Raw genomic sequence first — 25,983 nt, 5'->3', positions numbered from 1 at the left:
GGAGGGCCCGGGCTGCTACATTTTGTGCCTTTTGTAAACACAGTATCTCTGCCCTATTGGTCCCGATATATAGGGAGATCGCATAGTTCAGTCTAGAGAGTACTGTGGCCTGAATGATTACCTGATGGATGGTAGGGTCGAAGAAACCCAGCAAAGGATTAAGCTCACGTAGGAGCCCGAAACAAACTCCGGCTACTACCTTAGTCTGGGTTTGAAAAGAAGGTCTAATCAGAATCCTAGATTTTTTACTGCCGTTTTAAGAGCCGGCGGAGGGCCCAAAGAGGGCAGTTATCAGAGGTCACTCCACAGATGGATATCTTTGCCCACCACCAAGATCTCCAATTTGTTGCCATTGAGCTGAAGACAATTGGCCGTTATCCAATCGGCAATAGCTGCCCAGAGTCGTCAGATAATGCCACCACCAGCTGTGAGTCATCAGCGTAAGATATCACAGCTAATCCTCTGCTCCTGGCCACTGTTCCCAGAGATTGGATATAGATGTTAAAAAGAGTTGGGCTTAAAGCTTGTAAATGAAAACCTGAATATCATTTGTGTCAAAACTCAGTATCTTTTGTGTTCCTTTACTTATGAATCCATATTTCTTTTCCAGTGCAAAGGATCAAGAAATGTAAAGCAGCAAGTCAATATTTCTGGATTCCAAGAGCTGAATTATTTACTGCTAAAGATTCAATCTTTACCTAATCTTCAAGCTTTCAGAAACCTATTAAGAACTAAACTTTTCAAATGCTTTCTCTCTGATCAATAATGTTGCCATCATGCAAGGATTTTGTCCTTTCACCAGTTAGGTGTTGGTTGGGTGATTCTCTGTAAATAAGAAAGGTCTAAAATATATTCATATACAATTAATCTGGCCGTGAATCATTTAGAGTCAGTGGTGAGCCAGCAAATTTCCCAAGGCTCCAGCTTGATATTGGACACCTCTGGGGAAGTGCCCCTATCCTGGGTGCATGAACAGATGCATGTGATGATCGAAATGAGCATCTTTTGCCCTGCGTCAGGGCTTCGGAGGTAAATGTTGTGTACTGCAAGTACTATTTCTCACAGTTACAGGTCACAATTTACTTTTACTTCTTCTGCCTTTGAACGTTGTTCTCTAGCAGCTGTCATTGAACCGGTTGTTGCACAAAATGAACTAACACCAAAATCAGCTAGAAATATTCTCCAGTCTGTGCTTGTTAAACTTGTTCAAGTGTGTTGTGTTTATAGGTTTTATCACTAATCCCTGTAGTTTGTTGAAAATCCTTCCCACAACTACTTCCAAATCCACTGCAATGGTATGGTTTCTCCCCTGTATGTGTTTGCTGATGTCTTCGTAGAATTGATAATCGACTAAAGCACTTTGCACATTCACCTCACTTGAATGGCTTTTCCCAAGTGTGTGTTCGCTGATGTCTTTGGAGATTTGATAACCGACTGAAGCTCTTCACACATTCACTGCACTTGAACGGTTTTTCCCCTGTGTGCGTTCGCTGATGTCTCCTGAGATGTGAGGAATCAGTAAAACTACTTCCACATTCACTGCACTTGTATGGTTTTTCCCCAGTGTGTGTTCGCTGGTGGCTCCGGAGGGTTGATAAATGACTGAATTTCTTCACACATTCAGTGCAATGGTATGGTTTTTCCCCTGTGTGTGTACGCTGGTGGCTCCGGAGGGTTGATAACTGACTGAATTTCTTCACACATTCATTGCAATGGTATAGTTTTTCCCCAGTGTGTGTTCGATTATGTATTTGTAGGTCTAATAACCGACTGAAGCTCTTCACACATTCACTGCACTGGAATGGTTTTCCCACTGTGTGTGTTCGGTGATGAATCCTGAGATTTGAGGAATCACTAAAACTACTTCCACAATCATTGCAATGGTATGGTTTTTCCCCAGTGTGTGTTCGGTGATGTCTTTGGAGTTGTGATAAACGACTGAAGCTCTTCACACATTCACTGCACTGGAATGGCTTTTCCCCTGTGTGTGTTCGGTGATGAATCCTGAGATTTGAGGAATCACTAAAACTACTTCCACATTCATTGCAATGGTAAGGTTTTTCCCCTGTGTGTGTTTGCTGATGTCTTTGGAGTTGTGATAAACGACTGAAGCTCTTCACACATTCAGTGCAATGGTACGGTTTTTCCCCTGTGTGTGTTCGCTGATGTCTTTGGAGTTCTGATAACCGACTGAAGCACTTCACACATTCAGTGCAATGGTATGGTTTTTCTCCTGCGTGTGTTTTCTGATGATCTTTGAGGAGTGCTAACTGACTAAAGTTCTTCATACATTCATTGCAATTGCACGTTGCTTCTCCTGTGTGTGTTTGCTTATGGTTCTTTAGTAGCGATGACAAACTAAAGCTTTTGCTGCATGTGTATGATTTTCCTTTCTTGGTCAGTGTCTCTGGGTCGGGTTTATATTTGTCTGCATCCCATGACTGGGTTTCCTGAAGAGCTAACATTGTTTATAAAGCACATGTGTTATTCTCACAATCCCTGTATGTGTGTGGTATATTGGATGCTTGATTTCAGATTTCACAATGAAATACAAAACTCACCAACTACATATATTATAATTGTGGCAAGTACATTTCTTTGTAGGTGGGTATGTCTTTATAGATCACATAATGGGTTTGCATGTTTACGGGTAAAGATTAGTCTTCCTTCAGGTCGATGCAAATTGGGACAGTCTGTTGTAGATCAAAGACCCTCTCTTTCCTTTACCCTTCAGTTGTCTGGCTCCACTCCCTTGTGTTTTTCTTGTGCTCATGTGCTTTGGCCAGAAAGAGTTTATAATACACCTAGCACACTGAATGGTAGTCTGCCATCATTACAGGAAGCAGAGCAATGCTGTATCCACCTCATAGCGAACACATGATCAAAGCTGGTGGTGGAGGCCTGTTTATACAGGAGGTGGTTTGTCAGTGTTGTTGCCTTAATTTTCTAGAGGTCATTTCTTAGTCCTGTTGCGTGGAGGTGTACAGCTCAGGCTCTTAGATCCACTGAATTGCTCTGGACTGCCTCTTCCAGGATCTATCAGTTTATGTTCAGGGTCCTCAGTCTCTGACTGTGCAGATCTTTTCCTGAATATTGGAGCTCATTTTTTCTAACCGTTTTTTTTTTAGATTTGCACGATTACTGTCATTATTCACGATCATTTGTGAATTCAAGGCTGGTTTCCTATTGGATGTAAAGAGATATAAAATCACTAAATGGAAATGTAAGAGAATGTGAATACACAATATTTAACTAGTTGTAAAATACATCTCTTCTTTACCATTTTTTAAAGTTACCAAGGGCTATTTCACCATACACAGATATTTAACTAAATCTTCCATTGAACATGTCACTCTTACCTAATTCAGAAAGGGAGGTGATTTTCAGAGTAACTTAGTACAGAAAGAGCACTCATGGAGTGCCCGCTTGCTAGAGGTACAGCTTTAGGAAGATGCCAAGATTTCATTTAAACAAGAAGGGATTGTGGAAAAAGAGATGGCTCAGGATGTGTTGCCGTCACTTCAGTTTCAGGAAGTGTATAACAGCAGTAACGCTTTCAAGACTACATGACAAAGAAAACTCTTCAGGAAGTATATAATAAATGTAGCTCCATTCACACTCTTCTTGACAATACTTTCCAGTTCACACTGGAGCAGCTGAAGTTCTAACTCCTATCTTTACTTTTCTGTTTGTTAAGTTATCTTTGCCACATTCCTAGGGATGGTTCAAGCATTTGTTGGAAGATTGCAGCATTTATTATAGAGATTCCATCACAACCAGTAATATACCTGCGATATCTCTGCTGCCAATACATGTCTGCTTTTTGCCTTTTTCTACCTTACCATGGTTTCTGACAATTTTTTGCATTTGGTGCCATCATGCTTCTCTGTCGGTGGACAGAGCATTGGCAGAGTGGGACAAGATGTCCGTTGCTTGAGGGTGAGTGCAGCATTTACACCCCTGCACATTTCTTACATTCAGCTTTACCATACTCCCTGTTCATCACCTTCCATACTCCCTTATGTCTGTGTACTCGCTCATCAGGGTTCATTGACAGCTACAGCAGGGGAGTGACTCGAGGCACACAGCAGACATAAGGTAATGGTCTGATAGTCAAATGCCATGGTTGGCAGTACCAGGATCACAAGCGTAATTAGAGAAGCTCGCCCGGGGCATACAAACGGAGGAAGTACACAGGTAGATACTTATGAGGTACAAACAGAAGAGGCGAACATGTAGGTACACGCTCCTTTATTTGGGTCTGTTTCAGGCCTTTACTGGGCTGGGAATTGGTGTGCACTGTCTCTTATTTCCTCTGCTGATAATGGCACTTAATGCATGGGTGTTAGCACTTTGACCCTTTACAAGAGGGGAGCAGAGCCTTAGAATGCACAACACCTGGAGACCTCCTGCCTTGAGGGGAAGGTGTGTGTCTAGGTGTCAGACAATATCAGCAAGGGACATAAAAGGATCCTAAGAAAAACAGCGGCAGAAAGGCGAAATCATCAGCCCAGATGGAGAAGAGCCGGGTCTTCCACTGTTTCCGAATCAGTAAGTGACATTGAATCTTTCTAAGGTTAAGGGCATAGAATTCCATCTGGTCAGAGCTAAGACATGAAAGGAGCAACCTCTCATTCTGGCTCTGCTATGATGAGGGATGTGGGCCAGGTTTAGATTAGCGAAGCGCAGTGTAGTGTTCTGGAGGGCATGTCAAATTGCATCTAGGCAGCTAGGCTGGGTACTCCTTGGATCTCAGTTTTTTTGGAGTTAAGTTTTAAACAGTTGTCATGCATTCATCGGGGCAGCACTGTGTTAGACTTGGCATTTTTGGTGTGTTTCCCCCGAGTTTTTGCTTTCTGCCCTCTTGGTTTTGACTTTGTTTTTGCTGGTATAACGTTTCTGCGCGCTTTTCGCACTGCTGATCAGTGGTAAAGCGCAGGTGGTCCTATGGTAAATTGTGTTATGAATGGATGTGTGACTTACTTGTCAGTCCCCAGTAACGAGCACTGCGGGTGCCGGGGCTTGTGAGCCCACCGCTACTCGTAGGCCTGCAGCACGGATTGTGCCACTCGCATACGTAGCCCGAGAAAGGTATAAGTGAAGGAAGTTTGGTAGGCCTGAACTCAGACTCTAAAGACACAGCCTTTAGCGAGGGTGCCCTTTTCCTTCTGAGTTCATAAAGGCCACTTTTAGAAAGTGGGTATTATTTTGCTCGGTCATCCCATGTGCCTCTGCTGGAATGTGGATTGCCTGTCTGGTTTTTGGACGACAGATGGCTAGGGAGCAGGGGGGCTCCCGATAGTTTAGGTAGGTCAGGAAAAGGCAAAATAGCCCTGGGTTACGACGGGGGAAGAGGGAGGAGATTTCCTTACACCTCAAAGGTCCTGGTCTGCCTCTGACAAAGCCGTCTCCACTCCTGCCAGGAATTCACGCAAGAGAAGGCCCAATTGGTTCTGGCTGGACACCAACATCCGCTGCCTTGCAGGTCAAAGGATTTTTGTGTACAAATGCTGGGTCCCAGACCCCTGAACTTTAGAACTCATTTGGATCAAGAAGACTGCACAGAAGGAGAGCCGAAGAAACTGTGAAAGGACAGACCGCTTTGCTGCATGCTTTGCTAGGCTGACCTGCAGTGGCTGCTTTTGTCTTGGGCAGTGAAATGCCTGGACTGGATTTCTGCAACCAAATTGGTGAGACTCTCCAAGGGCTTGAGTAGAGCTTGCCCCCTGTTCACGAAGTCTCAGGAAAAGCAAAGACTTCATGTTCTTCGACCCGCAGCAATGGGGACAGTGTGTTTTGTGCTGCCACCCAAAGAACGCCACCCGACGACGTCTACCAAGATCCTACTGAACCCATGTCCTGAAGGCAACACAAAAGGCACCGTTGCAATGCCGCACCACGACCCTGGTCTCACCGACGACGCCTGCTGATGCCATCACCGAGCCGTTGCTCGCACCTCGACCTTTGGGCCCGCACTCTGCACCACCTCGCTACACGAGGACATCGTGTCCTTCCTGACGCCGCCACTTCCAGCCGAAATCAAGCCACTGCCTGCACCGTGGTTTGGGGGCACCACTTGTAAGTTACACGACGCACCACCCTCATCCCACACCGCAGCCTTGGCCTACCGACGCCGGGGCCATCGACTCCACTTCGTCAGCCGACGACAGTGCTTCAGCAACAACAATGCCGCTGCTTGCACCATGACCTGCTAGCACCGTGACGAGCACCGCCTATATAATCCACATATAATATATAATCCACATTTGTAAAGCTCACAATCACCCGTTAGGGTCTCTAGGCGCTGGGGGCTGTCAGGAAGATTAAGTAAGCTATTGCCCAGAGTCATATGGTGCTGGGCTAATCTGCCGCCGGTGCCGGGGATCGAACCATGATCCCCAGATTCCGGAGTCAGTGCCCTAGCCGCGGCGCCACACCTCTTCCTCCGCCTCCATCTTGCACCGCGACCCTGGTCTCACAGACGACACCATCTGAGGCAGCCACCTAGCCGCTGCTCGCACTGCGACCTGAGAGCACCACACGCTGCCCTGCTGCGCTTCACACCACAGCACCCAACGCCTGTTGGCGCCAGCGCTCCGGATCCCATCTGAAAGGAGCTCAACCTGCAACGCGAGTGACTTCAAGGGCCCCATCGCCCTGCATCTCTGAAAGGCACTGTTTGAGGGTCTTCCCAACCCCGTAGTTGGCCTGCGACCCAGCGGTCAGCCAGAACTGTTTTGGGATTTGTTGTTCATGACGCCGTGATAGCCCCGGATGGAGCTATCGACAACAAGGAACTATTTTTAAAGCATATTTGGATAAGTGGCGATTTTGAAGTATAGTATTGTGGATTTTTATCGTATTTGGTCTTGTCTTAAGTATATAAAAATTGAATATTTTTCTAAACTGGTGTGTGGTGTCCTTCTGTAGTGGGTACACTGTTTTACTGTTGGTTATGTGCAAATGCTTTACACACTGCCTCTAAGATTCTAAGATAAGCATCACTGCTCATGCCAAGCTACCAAGAGGGTGAGCAGGCGTTATTTTAGAAGTGTAACTCCCTTATCCTGACTAGAGTGGTGGTTTCTGCCTCGCTTTGGAGCAAGTCTGAGCTAGCCAGAAATCCCATTTCTAACACAAAGTTTTTAGATACGCACAAAAGCCAGTCGACTGCTGACAGGGAAATAATTACACAATACTTACACTAATCGATCCTTAGCCATAGCTACAATTGGGAGAATGCATTTAGCTCCGTGTGAAGTGAGTGGTATTTCTTCACATACTGAACCACTGATAATTCACTGTATCAGTCGGGTGGGTGTGGTTATCCTTAAATCTCACCTTGCATTCTCCTACGCCCATGGCAATTAATTAATTAATATTGCTGAGTTTAGCGCCTTCTAGTGCGCTATTTAACTTTTGTAATATATTATCTATTGATTCAATTTCCTCTCTTATAGAATCACTTGCCCCACTTCACTCTCTGCGTCCTGATGAAGACCCCGTTTTAAGCTCTCATGTGTACCTAACCTGCTAATTGGGGGTCGAAACGTCGACGGATACCACCTTCAACCAGCTTGCGCTCCCAGCATTGAATATATTGATATATGTGCTGCCGGCATGGTTATTTGACATTGTATTGAGCATTGATTGCTTCAACTGCGCTACTGGCTATTCTTCCTTAGCCAGACTGATCTGTTGTATATTTCATGATGCATTAATTGTTTATTTTGCACAATTGACCAATTCTGCACATTCCTTTTCTCACATCACTTTCCCTCTCACCCTTCCCACCCCTGGGGCACCATTACGATAGTATGATTATAAATGATGTATCCTGGACAGGGAAATAATTAACATACAACACTAGTGAGATATTCCAAAAGATTTCACTACCTCCGCTAGAGGTCTGACAGAAATATTAAAAAGGGCAGGACTGAGGTCCGAACCCAGAGGGATGCCAGGTGCCAGTCCTCTTTGGGATGAGGCAAAGGGAGGGGTGTGGGACATAAATTAAAAGGACCGCTCCTTTAAAAAGGAGGTAAACCAGGCCAGACCTTTGCCCTGTACCCCCAGGTCAGTGAGAGAAGTTAATATTATTGCATGTGAGACAGTGTCGAAGGCCGCACTTAAATCCAGGAGGTACAGATCCTGGGATTTGCCAGCATCTGCTGTACAGCAAAGGCATTCAATAACTGTGAAATGGTAAAAAAATTTGGTTAAGAGATTGTTTACATGTTTCTCCACAACCTTGGACAGAAACAACAGAACAGAAATGGGTCGATAGTTTTCTGGCTGAGTGGCATCTAGCGAAGACTTTTTTAGAAAAGGGATAACCTTGACATGTTTCCATGATATTGATACTTCTTCAGTGCTCAGCAAGAGTTTGGCTAATTCTAGAAATATGGGTGTGACGCTCTATTGAAATTGAAAAATATAATCAGGTTTAAATGGGTTATCCTGAGATCCAGATTTCACTTGACGCATTAAGGTGGAAATAGAATCTGTGTCAAGTAGAGCCAATTGCTCCAAGGTAGCCCATTGCGAGTGGTAGGCCCCTGTCTCAAGAGAGACAGGTTTGACTGTTTTTCCACCCCTGTTAAAGTAAAGATAAAGATCATTGACCAAGCTTGTTGCAGTGGCTGTTAGAAGTGTCCGCTAATCCAGGACTGGAGGTGGGTTTAATCAGATTGTTCACAATAGAGAAGATTTCCTTAGAAGGCTTACAGTTGTTTTTGATTTGTCTGCAAATAATTCGACATGCGCTCTTTCAATCAGTTTCTTGTAGCATTTATTAGCTCTCATGTATTGCATTCATGCTGCAGCATCATAGGATTTATGCCAAGGGCGCTCTCGTACTTTGAATCCTAAGGGCGTAGCCACAACAGATCCAAGGTTCATTTGTTATCAGTCCACTCTCTCAAACTCAGATTCCCTTTCCAGTGCCTCTGGGACTGCAGCTGCTTCTAGGCCCCCATCCTTTATTGCTGATTGTTATTAGATTTGGGGGTGTCTAGTTGGCAGAGGTAGGTACCTTTGATCAAATAGGGACCCTTGCATCTAGTCAGGGTAAGGGGCTACATGCCCAAAATAACCCCTGCTCACCTCCTTGGTAGCTTGGCACGAGCAGGCAGGCTTATCTCAGAGGCAGTGTGTAAAGCATCTGTGAACACATACAGTAGTACAGTGACAACACTACAGATGGACACCACACAGGTTGTATATAAAAAATAAGTATCTTTATATAGACTTAACACAAGACTAAAAACGACAGAAATCCACAATACTGTACTTTAGAATGGTAGAAATAGCTTAGTTCTCTTTAGATGGTAAATGCAACACTTTACGTTACCTTCAATGTACCTTTGGATGCGTAATGCTATACAACAAAAGAGTTGCAGGGAAGGTGATGCGTCTGTTCCTTACACGCAAGAACAGTGATGCGTCAGTTCCCTACTGCTGCGTAGTGATGGAGGGTCCCGTTCTACCATCTAAATCACCAGGAAGGATATTTCTAGCGGCCTTGGTAAGATGAAGGTCTGATGTAGGCCCTGCGTGATGTAACCCTGGAAATATGCTAATATAACTCACATCATGCACTATTAGTAAACAAAGGCCCAAGAGCCCACCATGCTTAGGCCTAAAACGTGTCCAGGGGCTACCATCTTATGATGACAGCCTCTCACATTAAACTTACATTTCGGTGCATTGAAATAAACAGGTGAAATTAGGCCTTCAGAGGCTAGTTTGTTTCACAGCCAGCTTCAAGACCAACACCCACACATACACAGACTGGTGCACGTTGGTACAGCTTCCTGAAAACATTGCTAAAGTGATATTTTGAAACATAGCTTGCACAAAGTAAAAGCAGCAACCTCTTGCAATAATCAGCATCTATCATAAGTTTCGCACGTGCAGATGTTCTTAGAAATGTACGTAACAAAATGTTCTTTTTTAGAAATGTACAAAATGTTCTCTTTTAGAAATGTACGTAACAAAATGTTCTTTTTTAGAAATGTACAAAATGTTCTCTTTTAGAAATGTACGTAACAAAATGTTCTTTTTTAGAAATGTACAAAATGTTCTCTTTTAGAAATGTACGTAACAAAATGTTCTTTTTTCAGAAATGTACAAAACGTTCTCTTTTAAAATGTACGTAACAAAATGTTCTTTAAAGATGTCCTTCCGGTGTCCTAGAACACATGTGGTTAGACCACCTGCACTGAATGGGCGTAGGCCAGTGTGTCACCATAGAACCTTGGTTCCTCAATTTCAGGTATGGTAGACTTTTTAGACATTAGGGGACTTGTCTAGTTTCTAGGTACCACCAGACACTGAATTTAATAGCAAAATGTTCTATTTTAAGCTAAGTGTACTTGTGCCATCCTTGCCTTGACCCCATAATTCAGGGTCCTGATAGAAATGTATAATCTGTGAGAATAGATCTGTCCTAGATATTTTGCCCTTAGGCACTAGAGTTCTATATCAATGTACTCAGTAGCGTAGGATCTTTGACCATCTGTGATCGTGTTATTTTTAATGCATTTTTATTCCAGTTTTGCCTTGCGATATTTTGAGCATTTGTCATCTAGCATTTACTACAGACAGGGCGAAGTCTGGACCCCTTGTAGGAACTTGCATTACAGCCTGAATTGATATGCAGTTATTTTTCTGCTTGTGAACTGAAAATAAAAGTGCCACTCCAAACTTGAAATTCTGGTATCTTACATCTTTATTCCTTGTCTCTCAGTGGAATGCTGGGTTGCTGATTTGTGTCCACACTCGAGGTGGTGACCACTGACCGAAAGGGTCAAGATTTACCCTTTCTCAGCTGGCGCCCAACGTTTCACCGTGCCTGCTCCATTCTGCGGTGGATCTGGTGAACTTCCACGAGCTGCCTTAGGGGGTCCCGCCGCAGCCTCTTGCATACCATTGGTGAGTCAAGGAACGTTTTCTTTTTTCCCTTGAGTTTCCGTGGTGTTGGCTACTTGGCTGTGTGCGGTCCCCTTGTGGCTAGCTCTGGTTAGGACTCCTGACCCCCCCCCGCAGCATTGTCTATGGTCACGATTCAAGAACCCTCTGTGTCTCTCAGTGGTCACATTTTGCAACTTTCGTCTCATACATATCGGTTCTTAAATGTTGTAGTTGTGGCTTGTGGTTTGTCGGTTTACGGCTCGTCTCCCTGCCGGTTCAAGCCCGGAGGGAATGGTTTGTGGTGTGGTTTTTGGTGTCAACTACCCCTAGGTTCATGATCCCTCTCGACAGTTCAAGTCTGTGAGCTGGGTGTGTTCCGGACCCTACGGGTCCTGAATCGGGTTCAAGTCCCACCCTCCCCCTTTTGTGGGTAGGTTCGCGATCCCTCTCCCAGTTCGAGTCTGGGGTGCTGGGTGTTCCCTGGTTTTATCCAGGTTCGGAGTTTCTCCACTAGGGGTCTTGTTGACACATGCTTATTTCCCCTCTGGGTCTTGTTGACGCATGCTTATTTTCCCTCTGGGGTGCTTGCCAGCACATTTTGAACACTGCATTTTGCTTGCATGCACATCTGAATACTCTGTTTCTCTTCTTTCCTTTGGAACACTTCCTGCAATATTATTATTATTATTATTAGGGATATTTGTAAAGCGCATGGTTACGCAGAAAGCGTGTCCCCTCGCTGGAACTGGGGCTTAGAGACAGAAGAAGGGGGCGGTCTGCTCAATTTTGAAAGAGGTGGGTTTTAAGTTTCTTTCGAAAACTAAGTTCTGAAGGGTCCAAGCGCAGGTTGAGCGGTAAGTCATTCCAGCTTTTCGCCACCAAGTAGCGGAAGGACCTCCCACCCAAGCGGGTCCTGTTAACCCTAGGGACTTTCAACAGGCCTCCATGAGATGAGCGCAAGGCATGTGTGGGTGCATACCTGGTGATAAGGTTGTTGAGTGGGGCTGGCGCCTTTCCAGCAAGAATACGATGGCAGGTGCATAGGGCCTTAAATGCAATTCTGCTTCTTACTGGCAGCCAGTGGAGGGTCTGAAGGGCAGCTTTGGAATTGGATCTTTTGGGGAGATTGAGGATAAGGCGGGCTGCCGCATTCTGTAACACCTGAAGGCGGTTTGTTGCCTTACAGGTTGCTCCCAGATACAGTAGGTTTCCGTAGTCCAACCGTGATGTAACGAGTGCATGCACCAACGTTCTACGGGCGGACGTGGGCAGGAGAACAAGAACCTTCCGCAGGCATTTCAAAACACTGAAGCAGACACCCGCCACCCTGTCTATCTGGGGTCCAAGTGAGAGGTCCGCATCCAGCCATATGCCTAGGTTTTTGACTTCCTGACGGGGCATTGGGGCTTCTCCTAGGCATGGTGGCCACCACGCCGATGACCAAACAGATGGATTCTTCCCTACCACGAGCACCTCGGTCTTACTGCCGTTAAGTTTGAGGCAGTTGGTGGACATCCAGGTTGCCAGTTCTTGCATGCAGATTCTGAAGCTGTCCATAGCAAGGGCGGGTGCACGCGAGAGGGAGATCACCAGCTGCGTGTCGTCAGCGTAGGACACAATTTGCAGCCCATGCCCTTCAGCGATGGAGGCCACTGGGGAGACATAGAGATTAAAAAGAGTAGGGCTCAGGGACGATCCCTGGGGAACTCCCTGGCCCAAAACTATGTCCCTAGAGTAGTGGTCACCCTGGCGGACCTGGAAGCTCCTCCCAGTCAGGTAGGATTGGATCCATTGGAGTGCAGCTCCTGATATTCCTCCATTATTCAGACACTGTAGCAAGGTGGTGTGGGCTACAGTGTCGAATGCTGCACTCAGATCCAATAGGATGAGGGCAACGCCCTCTACGCCGGAACCACCGCCAAGCTCCAGAAGAGACTCCAGCGGATCCAGAACGCCTCGGCCAGACTCATCCTCGACATCCCCCGACGCAGCCACATCTCCGGACACCTGAGAGATCTGCATTGGCTCCCGGTCAACAAGAGAATCACCTTCCGTCTCCTCACCCACGCACACAAAGCCCTACACAACCAAGGCCCGAGCTACCTCAACAACCGGATCAGCTTCTACACCCCCAAGCGCCTCCTCAGATCAACCAGCCACGCCCTCGCCGCCGTCCCCCGCATCCGAAGAGCGACAACAGGAGGAAGGTCCTTCTCCTACCTGGCCACCAAGACCTGGAACTCACTCCCAACCGACCTGCGCCTGACCCAAGACCACCTCTCCTTCAGGAAGAAGCTCAAGACCTGGCTGTTCGAGCAGTAACGGCAACCCCCCCCCCAAACTAGCGCCTTGAGACCCTACGGGTGAGTAGTGCGCTCTATAAATGACCTGATTGATTGATTGATTGATTGAGGGCCATAGTATGTCCCTCATCCGCCCCCTGGCGTAGGGACTCCACCGCTGTCAGGAGCACAGATTCCGTGGAGTGGCGGGGACGGAAACCAAATTGGGTATCGTGGAGCAAGGCGGCCTTATCCACGAAGTCCATTAGTTGCCGATTGACCGTCTTTTCTGCCACTTTGGCCAGGTAAGGTAGAAGGGAGATTGGTCTAAGATTATCTAGTTTGTCAAAACTGACGTTCGGTTTCTTCCTAAGGGGTAGGACCACCGCCTTTTTCCAGTCGTTGGGCACGGTCTTGGTGCTGAAGGATATGTCTAGTAGGTGTCTAATGTAGGGTTCCAGTACCACTAAGCTATCTGTTAGACGTTTGGGTGTAGTGGGGTCACGTGGAGATCCCGACTTCACAGATCTGCAGATTTTTAGAAGTTCATCTGAGGGCGGGGTGACAAAGTTGGTCAGTCTTTGTCTGTCCCCCCATATCCTAGGGCTCTCAACAAATTCTAGCCCATTACTGGGTTGAGTTGGGAAAGCCGAATAAATTTTTGTTATTTTTTCAGAGAAGAAATCTGCGATCCTATCGCAGGATTTAGGCGAACAGTCATCTGGGGTAGTTGCAGGTTTTCCGCTTGAAAGAGTTTTGTAAATCAGAAAGAGCTCCTTCATTGAGTTGCCAGCTTCGCTGATTCTCGCTCTGTAATAGGTTGATTTTGACTTTCTGATTAGACCATGGTAGAGGCGCCTCACACTCAGGTAGGTGTTTCTGGTTTCTTTAGAGGGTGCCCCCCTGTCTTTCTTTTTTTTTTTCTTTCATCTTCATGCATTGAATATTGTGCCCTTTGTACTCATCCTATGTTCTTACTCTTCATCTGATTCCTCCTCCCCCCCCTGCCTTGCTGACCGCTCTCCCCTTCATTTCTCATCTGATCTGTGTCCTGCCCTTCCATTCCCATGAGGGCTCCTCCTTCCCTTTACTTTCCTCACGATCTTTTTGCCCATGGTCTGGCTGTATTACTGTACATCTCCGTTCCACTTCTATATCCCTCCTGCAGCCTGCCTCTGACAGCCTGCCCTCCGCGCACGCAAAAAGAGGAACTGCTTTGTGCTATTTGTGGCTCATACACTCCGTCGCCGGCCCACTTCCTCCCCTGGCGCAGCGGCGCTGCCTTCGCTCCACAGCTCCCCCGAGTCCCCGCCCTTCCTTCAACTCTAACTCTACACACTTTCCCAGACTTTTCTTCTTTCTCCTCTTCCTTGTTCTCCCTTCCTCCTTTCGTCCACTGCCACTTCACGCCTCTTCTCTCTCTCGATCCACAGGCACTTCTTTTCTCTGCCCCCCCCCTGTTCTTTCCCTACCTACTCTTACTATTATTACCACAATGCCCCCTGCCTTTCTCCTGCCACTTACCCTGTAGTCCTCCGCCGCCTCTGTCACTCTCCCTTTCCTTCTTCTTCTCTACGACCCTACATGCCTCCGTGCCTCTTGTCCTGATTACATCATCTCTCACTGCTGACATTACCGTACACTGTGTCTCTCTTTCTTCCTGACATTTCATCTCTAGGTCTCTTGTCGGTGCCCTTCCTTTCTGGGTCTCTTGTTCATGATAGTCTTTACCAAGTTCTTGCTTCTGCCGTTTCCTTTATACATCGGACATTGTTTCGCTTACAAACTATGACGTTCTATCGAGGTCTCTTACGTGCACCATTTCCTTTTTCACCATCTCTGGCAGTAGTGACATCTCTGGTCTTGCATTAGTGAGATTTCATATCTAGATCGTTGTTTTTTTTTTCATTAAGGATGCATCCTCTTTATTTTATCAGTATTTATTGTTCCGTCATTATGTTTTGTTAATTATTGACTGCGTTGATTATTGATCCTCTCTATTTCATGTTTTCTTCATTTGCCCTGCTCTATGTCAAATGTGCTTTTGGATCCATGTGCTTTGTGTAAGCAGCAGCTGTGCTTTGTGACTCCGCCAGGTCCTCCCTCCCCAGTGCCCCTCTGTTCCCGCAGTTCTCTGCGTTACATGCTCCCTGCCTTGTCCCCTCCCTTCGGTGTATCTCACGCCTGGTAGGTAGCCATTTGCTCGTCCCCCACACCTGCATTGCCTTTCCTTTCTAATACAGCACGCTCATTTTTTGACAATCATTTGCTTCAGCAATTGTTTGCCAAAGGGGGGGAACTGTTACTCCTCCTCCCCTGCCTCCCTCTCTCCCTCGCCTACACGTGGTATGCCTTATACCTCCTTATTTCCGTAATGTCCACCACCCCCCCCCCCCCATATTCTTCATTGCACTATTCAGTTCCTTCACGGCAGGCCTGCAATAATTCACAATACTGCTAAAAACGAATTCACTCCCCTTGACGACGATCTCCGCACTATACTAACAGGCGCCTGGACAATTTTAGGAGCTAACCCTACGCCAGGCACCCAGGTTAACATCTCTACCCATTCTCTTGACATCCTCCCAGACATATCTCTTATCCCACCATCTCCAGACACTACGGGCCCTCAGCTTCTGTATACAGAAGAGGCCTCACCGAGCCTATAGTAAAGGCTCATAGCAGTTCTCACTACACCTCTGCACCACCTGCTTGTCACTCACAGGAAACAAGCCCCATGCAGGCTCTTCAGGCACTATACGGGAAACGAATATTCGGCACTTCAGTGCATAAAACACCAGAGTGGATCTACATACGGATCCGCCTACTATCCCCAGGCCTAGAACTACCCACCGTATTCACGTCCTCCTGGCCACGGAACCCACTGCAAAGCAAAATTCGCAACACCTTTGCCCGTCGCAATCTTGAATTCCCTGACTTCTCCTCAGAAGGAAGGTACAGGGGACCTGACGAATTGGATTTAAGATTCATACTCTACCATATTGTCTGTAATGAAGTAGGAGAGGAACTTATCAGAGATCTGCATCCTCACGACTGTAGCCCTGTAGGAAATTCACACTCCACAAACACCAACCCTTCCAACAACTAGGTGAAAAACACCCAGGCAGGGTTTGTCTGTCCCTCCATGCAAACATCAAACTGTATCCCACACAGTTTTGCCCAGCTACCGCATATGCATTAAGCAACTTTATGAATAGGATACTGAATTTCACTGTGTACAAGACACCTGTTGGGTATCATATATATTGTATATTGCGCCTTGCAAGTTGGGAGGGACCAACAATCCTGTCAAGCTTCTTCCCCAGGCACCCACTCCTGTCCCAAATAGCAAGCGCCTGCTTTGACGGCCAACTCCAGTTCCCTGGCTGCACCCCGCGCAAAATATTGAGTTACAAAAGGGTGTTTACGACTGAGTCCTAGCGAGTGTAGCAGAGGAACTCGTGCCTGATCTTTAGAGAAGCATAGCCAACACCCCGCATTAAAGGCTCTGCCTTGCGGGCCCACAAAAAAAAAAAAAAAAAAAAAAATTCATTATGGCAACACCCCTCCAGCACGTCTTGAGTGTATTTGGAGGCCAGGAAAAAAGCATACTCAAACACTGTAGAGAGCTTCATAAGCTGACACAAAAAATGACTTTTCCATGGCCGTCAGAAGGGAGCTTTGACAAAAATGAACTGGAGCACGCCACTACCTTCCTGGATACTAAATACTCTGGCACCAAATTACAAAAAAGGAAAGCCTCCTTAGATCTCTGGCGTATCTTTAAAGAGAACCCGCAAGAGCACCCTGCCACCCTGCCCACTGCCCCTTCGGCGCCCCCACCGTACCAGGCCAATGGCATCTATACCGCCATAGCATCCGCCGAAAATAAAGAATTGAACCTACAGTGTACAACTAACAATATGGCAACTGTGGGGTACAGTCAACTCCCAAGTGATCTCTTTGCCACAACCGAACACCCACAACCTGTCACTGAAGGTAGTGCTGCCCCAACGACACCACCTGTCACCAGCAGTGCCCCAACAATACCTGTTACAGTGCCAGCCACCACACCCGTCACAATGCCAGCCCCAGTCAGTCCCCAACACCTACCTCCTGTCACCAGTGGTAGTCCAACACTGCACGCCACGGTGCCAGGGTTGCCAGGACAAATAAATGCGCAGTTTTCGCTACAACTGAACCCCACTTCCATCGCAGTCCTACCTGTTGAGGAGGACGAGGAAAATGCAGACAACGTGTCCCTATCACCATCCAATAACTCACACACGTCATCTCACCACTCACCCGACCCAATTCACCCTGCACTCCCCCATTACCCCGAGCTGAGCAGCCTCCGAGACACCAATGTTCCACAACCCCAGGAGCAGGAGGCCACCTCACGAGACTGCATGCCATTCTGCACATAAACACAGGCGAACAACTGATCACATTCTCCTCTGTCCCACAACAGAATAAGGATAGAGAAGTACAGGGCCTGCCGGCACCATATCTAGTCCATTATGACAATTGGAGATCGGCCAGAGAATTCAATAAAAGCTTAGAGTGCAGTCCAAATGGGAACGCCCGACCTGACATGTTCATCAGAGAAAAGCCACAGAGCCCGGAACATGACGACATATCCCTGGTAGTCCGACGTGCCTCATTAAAGTTAGAACAAATAAGTGACAGATTATCCGAGACCCTCAAGTTTGCCCACTTTAACTCACCACTTACTCAAGCAACAGTGAACACTTCGCGACAACTTACGGGACAGGCAGACCTCTTTGAAAGCACGGAAGGGACTGGGGAACTAGGCCACAGTAAACAGCAGACGGCCCCGTTCCCATCCACACCCCCGCCGAGTGCGGGTCCCTCTCGGGACATTAGAAAGTATGAAGGACGACCAGAAGTGCAGTACCATAGGTCCCCCTCCCCTTGCCGCCAGACAACTGCGCTAGACCACACACAGACGACTGCCGTACCAACACAGGTCCATTCCACACCCCCTGACATACCACCACGGCACCCTGCGCCTGTAGCTGATCCGTTTGCCCCACCATCCGCCACAGCCATGATAGACTCCTCCAGCCAGTCACGCGCCCCAAACTTGACAAAACAATCAACAAACCCATTCTACGATAATCAGGAACTCAAAAACACAAGGGATGCAAGCGGGAACAGGAAGAAGAGAAAAACAGAGGTAGAAAGACTTGCAGTAGTAGGAACACACGGACGACCAGAGGACATCAACTACCAGGTCACTGGCACCGCCTCCATGCGGAACACTCGAACTAGGCCAACTAATGGCATGTTCCTCAGCAGGCCATGTGCCCTGCAGGACAAGGACCTAACTCCCAACCAAATAGTGACAATAGGAGAGAATTCAGATTACGCTGTCATCTCCTTCACAGACGATCTGGCCGGATGGGCCGGATGGACAGAATCCTTGGCCCCGCAGATGATCCCCTGGCCAAGAGAAGGGTCTTTTGACCCTCAGCATATGGCCACTGCAGTAGAATGTATACTGCAGGGTGAAGGGGATGAGGATTGGGACTATGATTATATGCAAGCCAGTCTCAAAATTTGGCAGAAATATGCCATACAATATGACACCACAAGACCGAAGCTTCAAGGTGCAGGGATTAGCCGCCAGATGCCGCTATTATACAAAACAGCAAAGGCCCCCCCCATATATAACTGCTGGTCTTATGCGGAGAAGGAAGCCATTAAAAAGAACCTCCTGCCCCTCACGGAGGGTGCCAGCAAATGGATTGTGGCCCTAGAGAAAAATACCACAGGCACCAAACCAGGGGTTGGTGATATGAAAAGTTTGCTAATATCCCTCATGGGAGGGGAAGCAGAAGAAATTTTCACAAGCATAAGTAGAGGACTGATAACTATGAATGACACAACATACGATGGAGAACCATTTGATAAAATAAGGGCGGCAGTCTGGACTAAATTGCGATTAAAATACCCTGACATTCCAGACATTGGGTCTCTCATGTCTCTGACCATGCAAACAAATGAGGACCCCATTAACTTTATTTCTAGAATGAAAGAAAAATGGCACCAGGAGTTAGGTGACTCCTGGAATACCACTGGAGGGAACAGCAGGCTCTTTTACCACATGGTGAAGAGAGGACTGCCAGAAGATGTGCAGGAAAAATTAGATGGGGTAGTAGCCATGGAAGCAAAACCATGGCCTGAGATCCAAGACCACATCATACACTTCTGCAAAAAGAAAATAGAACAGGAAAAAAATAGACAATTAGCCATAGAAAATGCAGCTGCAAAGTTGGTACAACAGAAGCTTAATAGGAAGAAGGACGCCCTGGATACTGTCATGCTGGCGGCACCAGTCAGCCAAATGACAGCTGTCACCACCTTTCCACAGGCCGCTCAAAATGCGCTCGCCACCAATACCCAGTCCACTCCGCAGCAAGTGCAGCAGCCTGCCGTGCAATATGCGCAGGCGCAGACGCCACAAACACAGCCAGCCATACAGTATGTGCAGACCCCACCACAACAGGCAGTACAGTATATGCAAGCCCAACAGTGGAGGAGTGTGGCTCACTGATTAGAGTGGCAGACCCTGATGCAGAGGTCTGGCCCGGGACCAGGGTTCAATTCCCGACGCGGCAGGGTCCTGAGCCCAAAAATGTCCACGGACTCGATAATTCTCGCCTCGGTGCCTATTCTAATCATGGGGTCCCACGCTGCAACTCTGGGCAATAGTTGCTTAATCTCCACTACGGCGGCCCACCCGCTGCAGGATGCCTGGCTTTCACCCTGGGGATACCCAGTAGGGGTTATCTCACAGGGAAAAGCCAGGACGGGTTCCCAAGGCAAGCGCCTTGGTGCCTTCGGGTGATACGTGCGCTATATAAGTCGCAATACAACAGCAGCCCACAGTGCAGTACATCCAACAGCAGCCCCCGGTGCAGTACGTACCACCACAACCTGCCTACGATAATGACCAACACCAGTATTACAACAACAATCGAAACACCGGGATGCAGGGAAGGGGCAGTGGAATGGGACAGCAAAGGGCCCAGCAACAGCCAGGCCAGCGTACGTACTTCTATTGTCACAAGGTGGGCCACATGCAAAGAGATTGTCATTCTAGACTTCGGGACCAAGGCCAACAATTTATGGGTCCCGCCCAGCAAGCACCACCACAGTTCCAACCGCAACAACAAATGTATGCACAGCAACACCAGATGTTGTATGCTTATGCCCAACAAGCACCACAGCAGAATATGCAGCCAGCACAGCTCCAAACACCCGTAATGGCCCAAGCTCAACAGCCGTCCCCACTGATGCAAGTTCCCTTGCAACAGCAGCCACAGACGTCCTCATACCAAGTGATGCCCCAAGCCCAAACTGCTCCACACCAAGGTGGTGTGGTAGTCACCTCCAATAATCCATTTGCGCAAGGCACCATCCAGCAATACCAGGCTGGAGGATACGCTCGCTAGGACAGCCCACAGACAACTCTTGTGTGCCCAGTTTTATCATGCATCATGAGCGGTGAAGATGACCCCACCGTTCTGGTCACGATAAATAACAAAACGTACAGCTTTCTCCACCATAACAGCCCCCTTGCTGAAAGCCGTTAAAGCAGCAAAAGACAGGCGAAACAAACTAGATTGGACACCTGAAATGACAGCTGACTTCAAACAACTCAAAGATGAGATAACAAACGCACCAGTGTTAGGCACACCCGATTACACAAAGGAATTTTACCTGTTCACTCACTGCAATGGTCAGGTCATGACTGCAGTCCTTACTCAAAAATACCCCATGGGCCATAAGCCCATTGCCTACTTCAGCGGCATGCTAGACTCAGTCATGAAAGGTCATTACCCCTGCGAACAAGTTCTTGCTGCTGCAGCCTTTGCTGTGGAGAAAAGCACCCCCATTGTCATGGGATCCTCGCTGACACTGTACACTGAGCACGCTGTCTTCGCTATAATTCAGAAAGCCAAGACAACATTGACTACACAGAGAGTATCAGGTTACGAAGTCATCCTGTCACTGCCCTCCCTGAGGGTTGTCAAATGTCACATAGTCAATCTTGCCACCTCCTTTGCCCATCCCATTGCAGCATCAGACGATGACACTCATGACTGTGCCACATACTCCCCAGATGAATCAGGAGCAGCTAAAGAGGACCCCCTGCCAGCCAGCACAGTATACTTTGTTGACGGCTCCTCCACCATTGACCAGGAGACAGGGATCAGGTACACAGGAGCCGCAGTGGTTAGAGCCCAGCAGCACGAGTCCTCCGATTGCTTTGACATTATACAGCACATTACATTGCCTCCACATTACTCAGCCCAAGCTGCTGAATTAGTGGCACTAATTGCTGCTCTAAACAACGGGGCTGATGACCGCATCACAGTCTACTCAGACTCTGCATATGTCACAACAACGACACACTCAAGCATCCTGCGCTGGAAAAGGCGCGGGTTCCTCAAATCAGATGGATCACCCGTGTGCCACAAAAATTTGCTGGAAGACTTGATTGAAGCACTCACACTTCCAACTGAGGTAGCCGTTGTTAAATGCGCAGCGCACACTAATGGACAGGACTTTGTTTCCAGAGGTAACGCCCTGGCAGATTGGGCAGCTAAAGCTGCGGCCAGGGGCCCCTTACCCGTAGTTGCACCATATCACCCTATCTTACTTGCTCAGGCTATTGCTCCGTCAGAACAGACAGAACAAATAATAGCACTAGCAGAACAAGCACAAAAGCAGGACGATGGTGTAGCTCCAGCCCAGCACTCAGACACAAATAATGACCATTCTGACGCACCTGGTTTATGCCCTATCGATGACACACAACAATACGATCACATTGCCCAACTACATCTCAGGGAAGTACAAGAAAGTGCACCACAACAAGAGAAAGAGCTATGGAAGAAGAGGGGAGTACAACAGGACACTGCTTCCCGCACATGTCTCCCGAGATAACATGTCCACCACATTGCAAGCAGACTGGTTCATTCCCAATACTTATGAACTAATACAGCTCTTTCTTAATAAATGCCTCATCTGCCAACAGTATTCACCAAACCCAACTATCAAAACAGCTGCCTCCACTATTCCTAAACCTTCTGGCCCATTCATAGAACTCCACCTTGACTATGTCGATATGATTGATCGATGCCAAAATTACCGATATCTCATCGTGGTAGTATGCCCATTCTCACGTTGGATCGAAGCTGGACCATGCGTCCACTGCGATGCCAAAGCAGCAGCCACATTCCTGCTCCGTGACGTCATCTCCCGCTTTGGAATTCCTTCCGCCATTAGAACAGACAACGAAGTAATTTTTCAAACGCCATCTTCTCCTCTCTCACCACAATGCTAGGCATCAGACACAAGCTGACATCCGCTTACCACCCCCAAAGTAATGGCATTTGTGAGCGCCTCAACGGCCTGCTCAAAAACAAAATAAGCAAAATTAGCGCCACCATTGGCAAAAAGTGGCTCTACTGTCTCCCACTGGTCCTCTTCTCATTAAGAAATTCCCCGAGTTCGGATCACCACCTCACGCCCCACCAGCTTGTCACCGGACGATCCATAAATGTAGCGGTCCCTCCCAGCAGGCCCAAAACGGATAGCGAGTCATCCTCTGAGATTGTTAAGGCTGAGCTTAATGACTTCTTGTGCACACTAACCCGCGCTGCGCAGTTCCTCTCTGTCCAGGTATCCAAGAGGAAGGAGAAGGGCCCCATCGATCCTGAACTCCCACCTATCCGTCCTGGAACCCTGATCTTCATCCGGAGGCACGTCAGGCGCTGGAAAGATCCTAAGTTTGACGAACCCTTTGATGTGACGGACTCATCTCCAACTGCCGTCCGGATAGCCGAAAGGAAAGCATGGATCCATCGGAAGGACGTCCGCTTCGATCCTGCACCTCCGCAGCAACAAACAATGGACTAAAAGAAGGAAGGGATATACACATGGTTCCCCTGAATGAGGACAGTGACTTTCCATCCACCGTTCCATCCATCATTGAGGAAGAAGAAGAAGAAGACACCCACGTGCTGCTCCACGAATATAGCGGCCGTGAAGCAAAGTTATGTACACTTACTGTTCTTATGTTTTGTATCATTATTGGAGTGGCACTAGCAACATTCAACTGGTATATCTTTTTCCTTGCTGTAAAGAGTTATCATGATATAGGTAGCAAAAATGCCGTAGTTCCTACTGTTTCAGTGACTGTGCCAGCGATCACCCAGTACAAAAACACCACAACACACAACACAATATGTTCTAGGAGCGTAAATACCACAACACACAACACCTTAGGTCCCAAGTACACAGACAGTAGCAGTAGTAATACACCCTCCAGTATGCACCTGGAGCTCCCAGCTTCAACACCAGGCGACAGAAGTACCACTTGGAATGGGACTACTAACTCCAAGCAACCTCCCGCATACCGCAGGCGTGCCTCACGCCACTATAGGGCCCGGAGGTTCGCCTTTGCTATCCCCCCATACATGACAAAGTCGAAACCCCGTATTCCCTCCCCGTTTGTCCCTGGTTCCCATATAGACAAAAGACACAAGCCTAAAGGAATGTCGTTCAAAACATTCCAGCACCTCGTGCAATTACAAGAAGGCCTAGGGCCTATGCTCGGCCTACCCCAATCAGTAAGAGACCATTCAGTCCACTCCTCCCTGGAAGAAAATTCATGGTACAGGGACATGACAGCAGTAGGGAAAAGGATCTCAAATGAGTCCTGCTATGTGTGTTCCTACATTCCCCATGCAGTAGGAGCGGACAGACTAATTTTTCCTAAAGAAGTTCCACCACAAATAGTGGTGTGCCTACTACACCTGTATCTTTGCCGCGTGGAGGGACAGGTCCAAATAGTAGGAGGGGTTGGAATATGGATTGGATTTGTGAATACAACAGAATGGGATAACAACAATATCATATTCAGGGTCACTTCTGACAAAGTAGAAATAGAACAGATGATACAAGAGAAGTACAAAAGGAATATACCAAACATGGATCACCGAGCGCAGATATTTAGGCAAATGAAATACGTTTCGATCTCAACACCCCTAGCGACATGTGACACACACCCATGCCTCCATGGCCACCGCCACCCGGGGGGCCTCCCTGGCCCACACTGTCAATGCCAGAACAGAAAGCTTCTGGAAGTACTAGCCCGAGTATACTACAAGAATGAGTGGCTCAAACCTGGACACATATATTGTAAAGTAGCGTCCCTAGGTCCCCCTTGGACTGGCGAAACAATATGGGAGGAAAACATTGATTGGGATGTAGAGGATAACTGTGAACAGATTTGGAATGAGGCAGCAAGCAGATACACCTGGGGTGTGGAGAGAATGTACAAAGAAAAAAAAAAGCATTCAAACTAAAAAATCCTTCTCTTTGTTTCATAGGTAATGGCTCCGTCTCTGTTGGGCGTAACACAGGCTGCAACTCGACTATTTTTAATTTTGATATGCAGTATGGCACCTCCACCTTGATGGACTACTACTGGGCTTGTGGAGAACACCTCTATCTCCAACTACCTCCTCAATGGCTCGGACTGTGTTCTTTGGTGACTCTGCATGAGATACATCTGGTTGTACCTGCATCAAACGCGTCTCACATACTGTCACACCCAATGACAGGTGATGTTACATTTCTCCACCGCCATCGGCGAGCAGCTGAATACTTTGCTGCAGGGATCCTCGGCGACATTCCAGCAGAATTCTGCCTCTTTAACGAGGCCCAGCTATTCTTCGGAGGAGCTTTTCCAATCTTTCAAACAAATGCGAATGCCCGCTGGCTGGAAGTCACCCGTTATGAGGTCATGAAGGCCATCAACAGCACTAGGGATGGGCTCAATGCGATTAGGGAAGAGCTACGTCCCCTCAGACAGATGGTCTTGGAGCACTGTTACTACCTGGACATGCTGACCGCCAGAGATGGTGGTTTGTGCCATAAAATAGGAAAATCCTGCTGCACGTTCATACCGGGAAACGATGAAGATAACGGATCCATATCAAGGGCCATTGAGGAGTTGACAAACTTGGGAAAGGAGATGATTGACGAAGGAGGTGCCCCTGAGGACTTTATCCCAACGAACTGGTTCGACTTTGACTGGATGCCCTCCTGGCTGACAGCGATTCTGAAATTATTGATACCTATAGTCGGGATTATGTTAGTTCTGTGTTGCTCCTTAAGATAGAGAGCCACTGTATTAAAAGATTAAGCACAAAAGCGGTAGGGATGAATTATGCTAGCACAGGGATTTACCAAATACCAAAATATGAAGACATGGATAGGGCTCCTGGGGATGGGAATGGAGAACAAATACAAATGATCGAGCTAGTACCACCTAGCACGCACCCAGCACCACCTGCCACACACTATGGGGTGCCAGCAGCCCCGCTTCTCCCTCCAGGTAGAAACACACTAAGTCACAACACTGCAGCGGTACAGTACGAATGCCTGCTCAATGAATCCGGTCCACAGTATATCCAACTACGTAGGTCAGACGAAAACGTTGCACGTCCGGCCAGTTTTCAGTGCTATGTCAATGACATGCCATGGATTCCACCATTGGCAGAAAAATCAACAAAATACTCACTTAAGAGTGTGTTCATAAATGAACAAGAGGGGGTAGATGATGGAGGGTCCAGTTCTACCATCTAAATCACCAGGAAGGATATTTCTAGCGGCCTTGGTAAGATGAAGGTCTGATGTAGGCCCTGCGTGATGTAACCCTGAAAATATGCTAATATAACTCTCA

The 25,983-nt window shown here is 47.5% G+C and overlaps 1 protein-coding gene across 1 annotated transcript in view; it reads right to left on the bottom strand.

The window, feature by feature from the left end:
- Positions 1-342: 342 nt before the first annotated feature.
- Positions 343-25,983, bottom strand: part of LOC144824223 (uncharacterized) — a 476,700-nt gene continuing 451,059 nt past the window's right edge. The window contains 2 exon segments of the mRNA XM_078683383.1: positions 343-1,665; positions 2,080-2,254. Coding sequence (XP_078539509.1) covers positions 1,374-1,665; positions 2,080-2,254 — 467 coding nt within the window. The 3' untranslated portion in view covers positions 343-1,373.

This window comes from Lissotriton helveticus, chromosome 1_1 (genome assembly GCF_964261635.1).
Source record: "Lissotriton helveticus chromosome 1_1, aLisHel1.1, whole genome shotgun sequence".
NCBI classification, from domain to species: Eukaryota; Metazoa; Chordata; class Amphibia; order Caudata; family Salamandridae; genus Lissotriton; species Lissotriton helveticus.
Note: the sequence above shows the minus strand (reverse complement) of the source record. Positions and strands in the feature narration are given on the sequence as shown.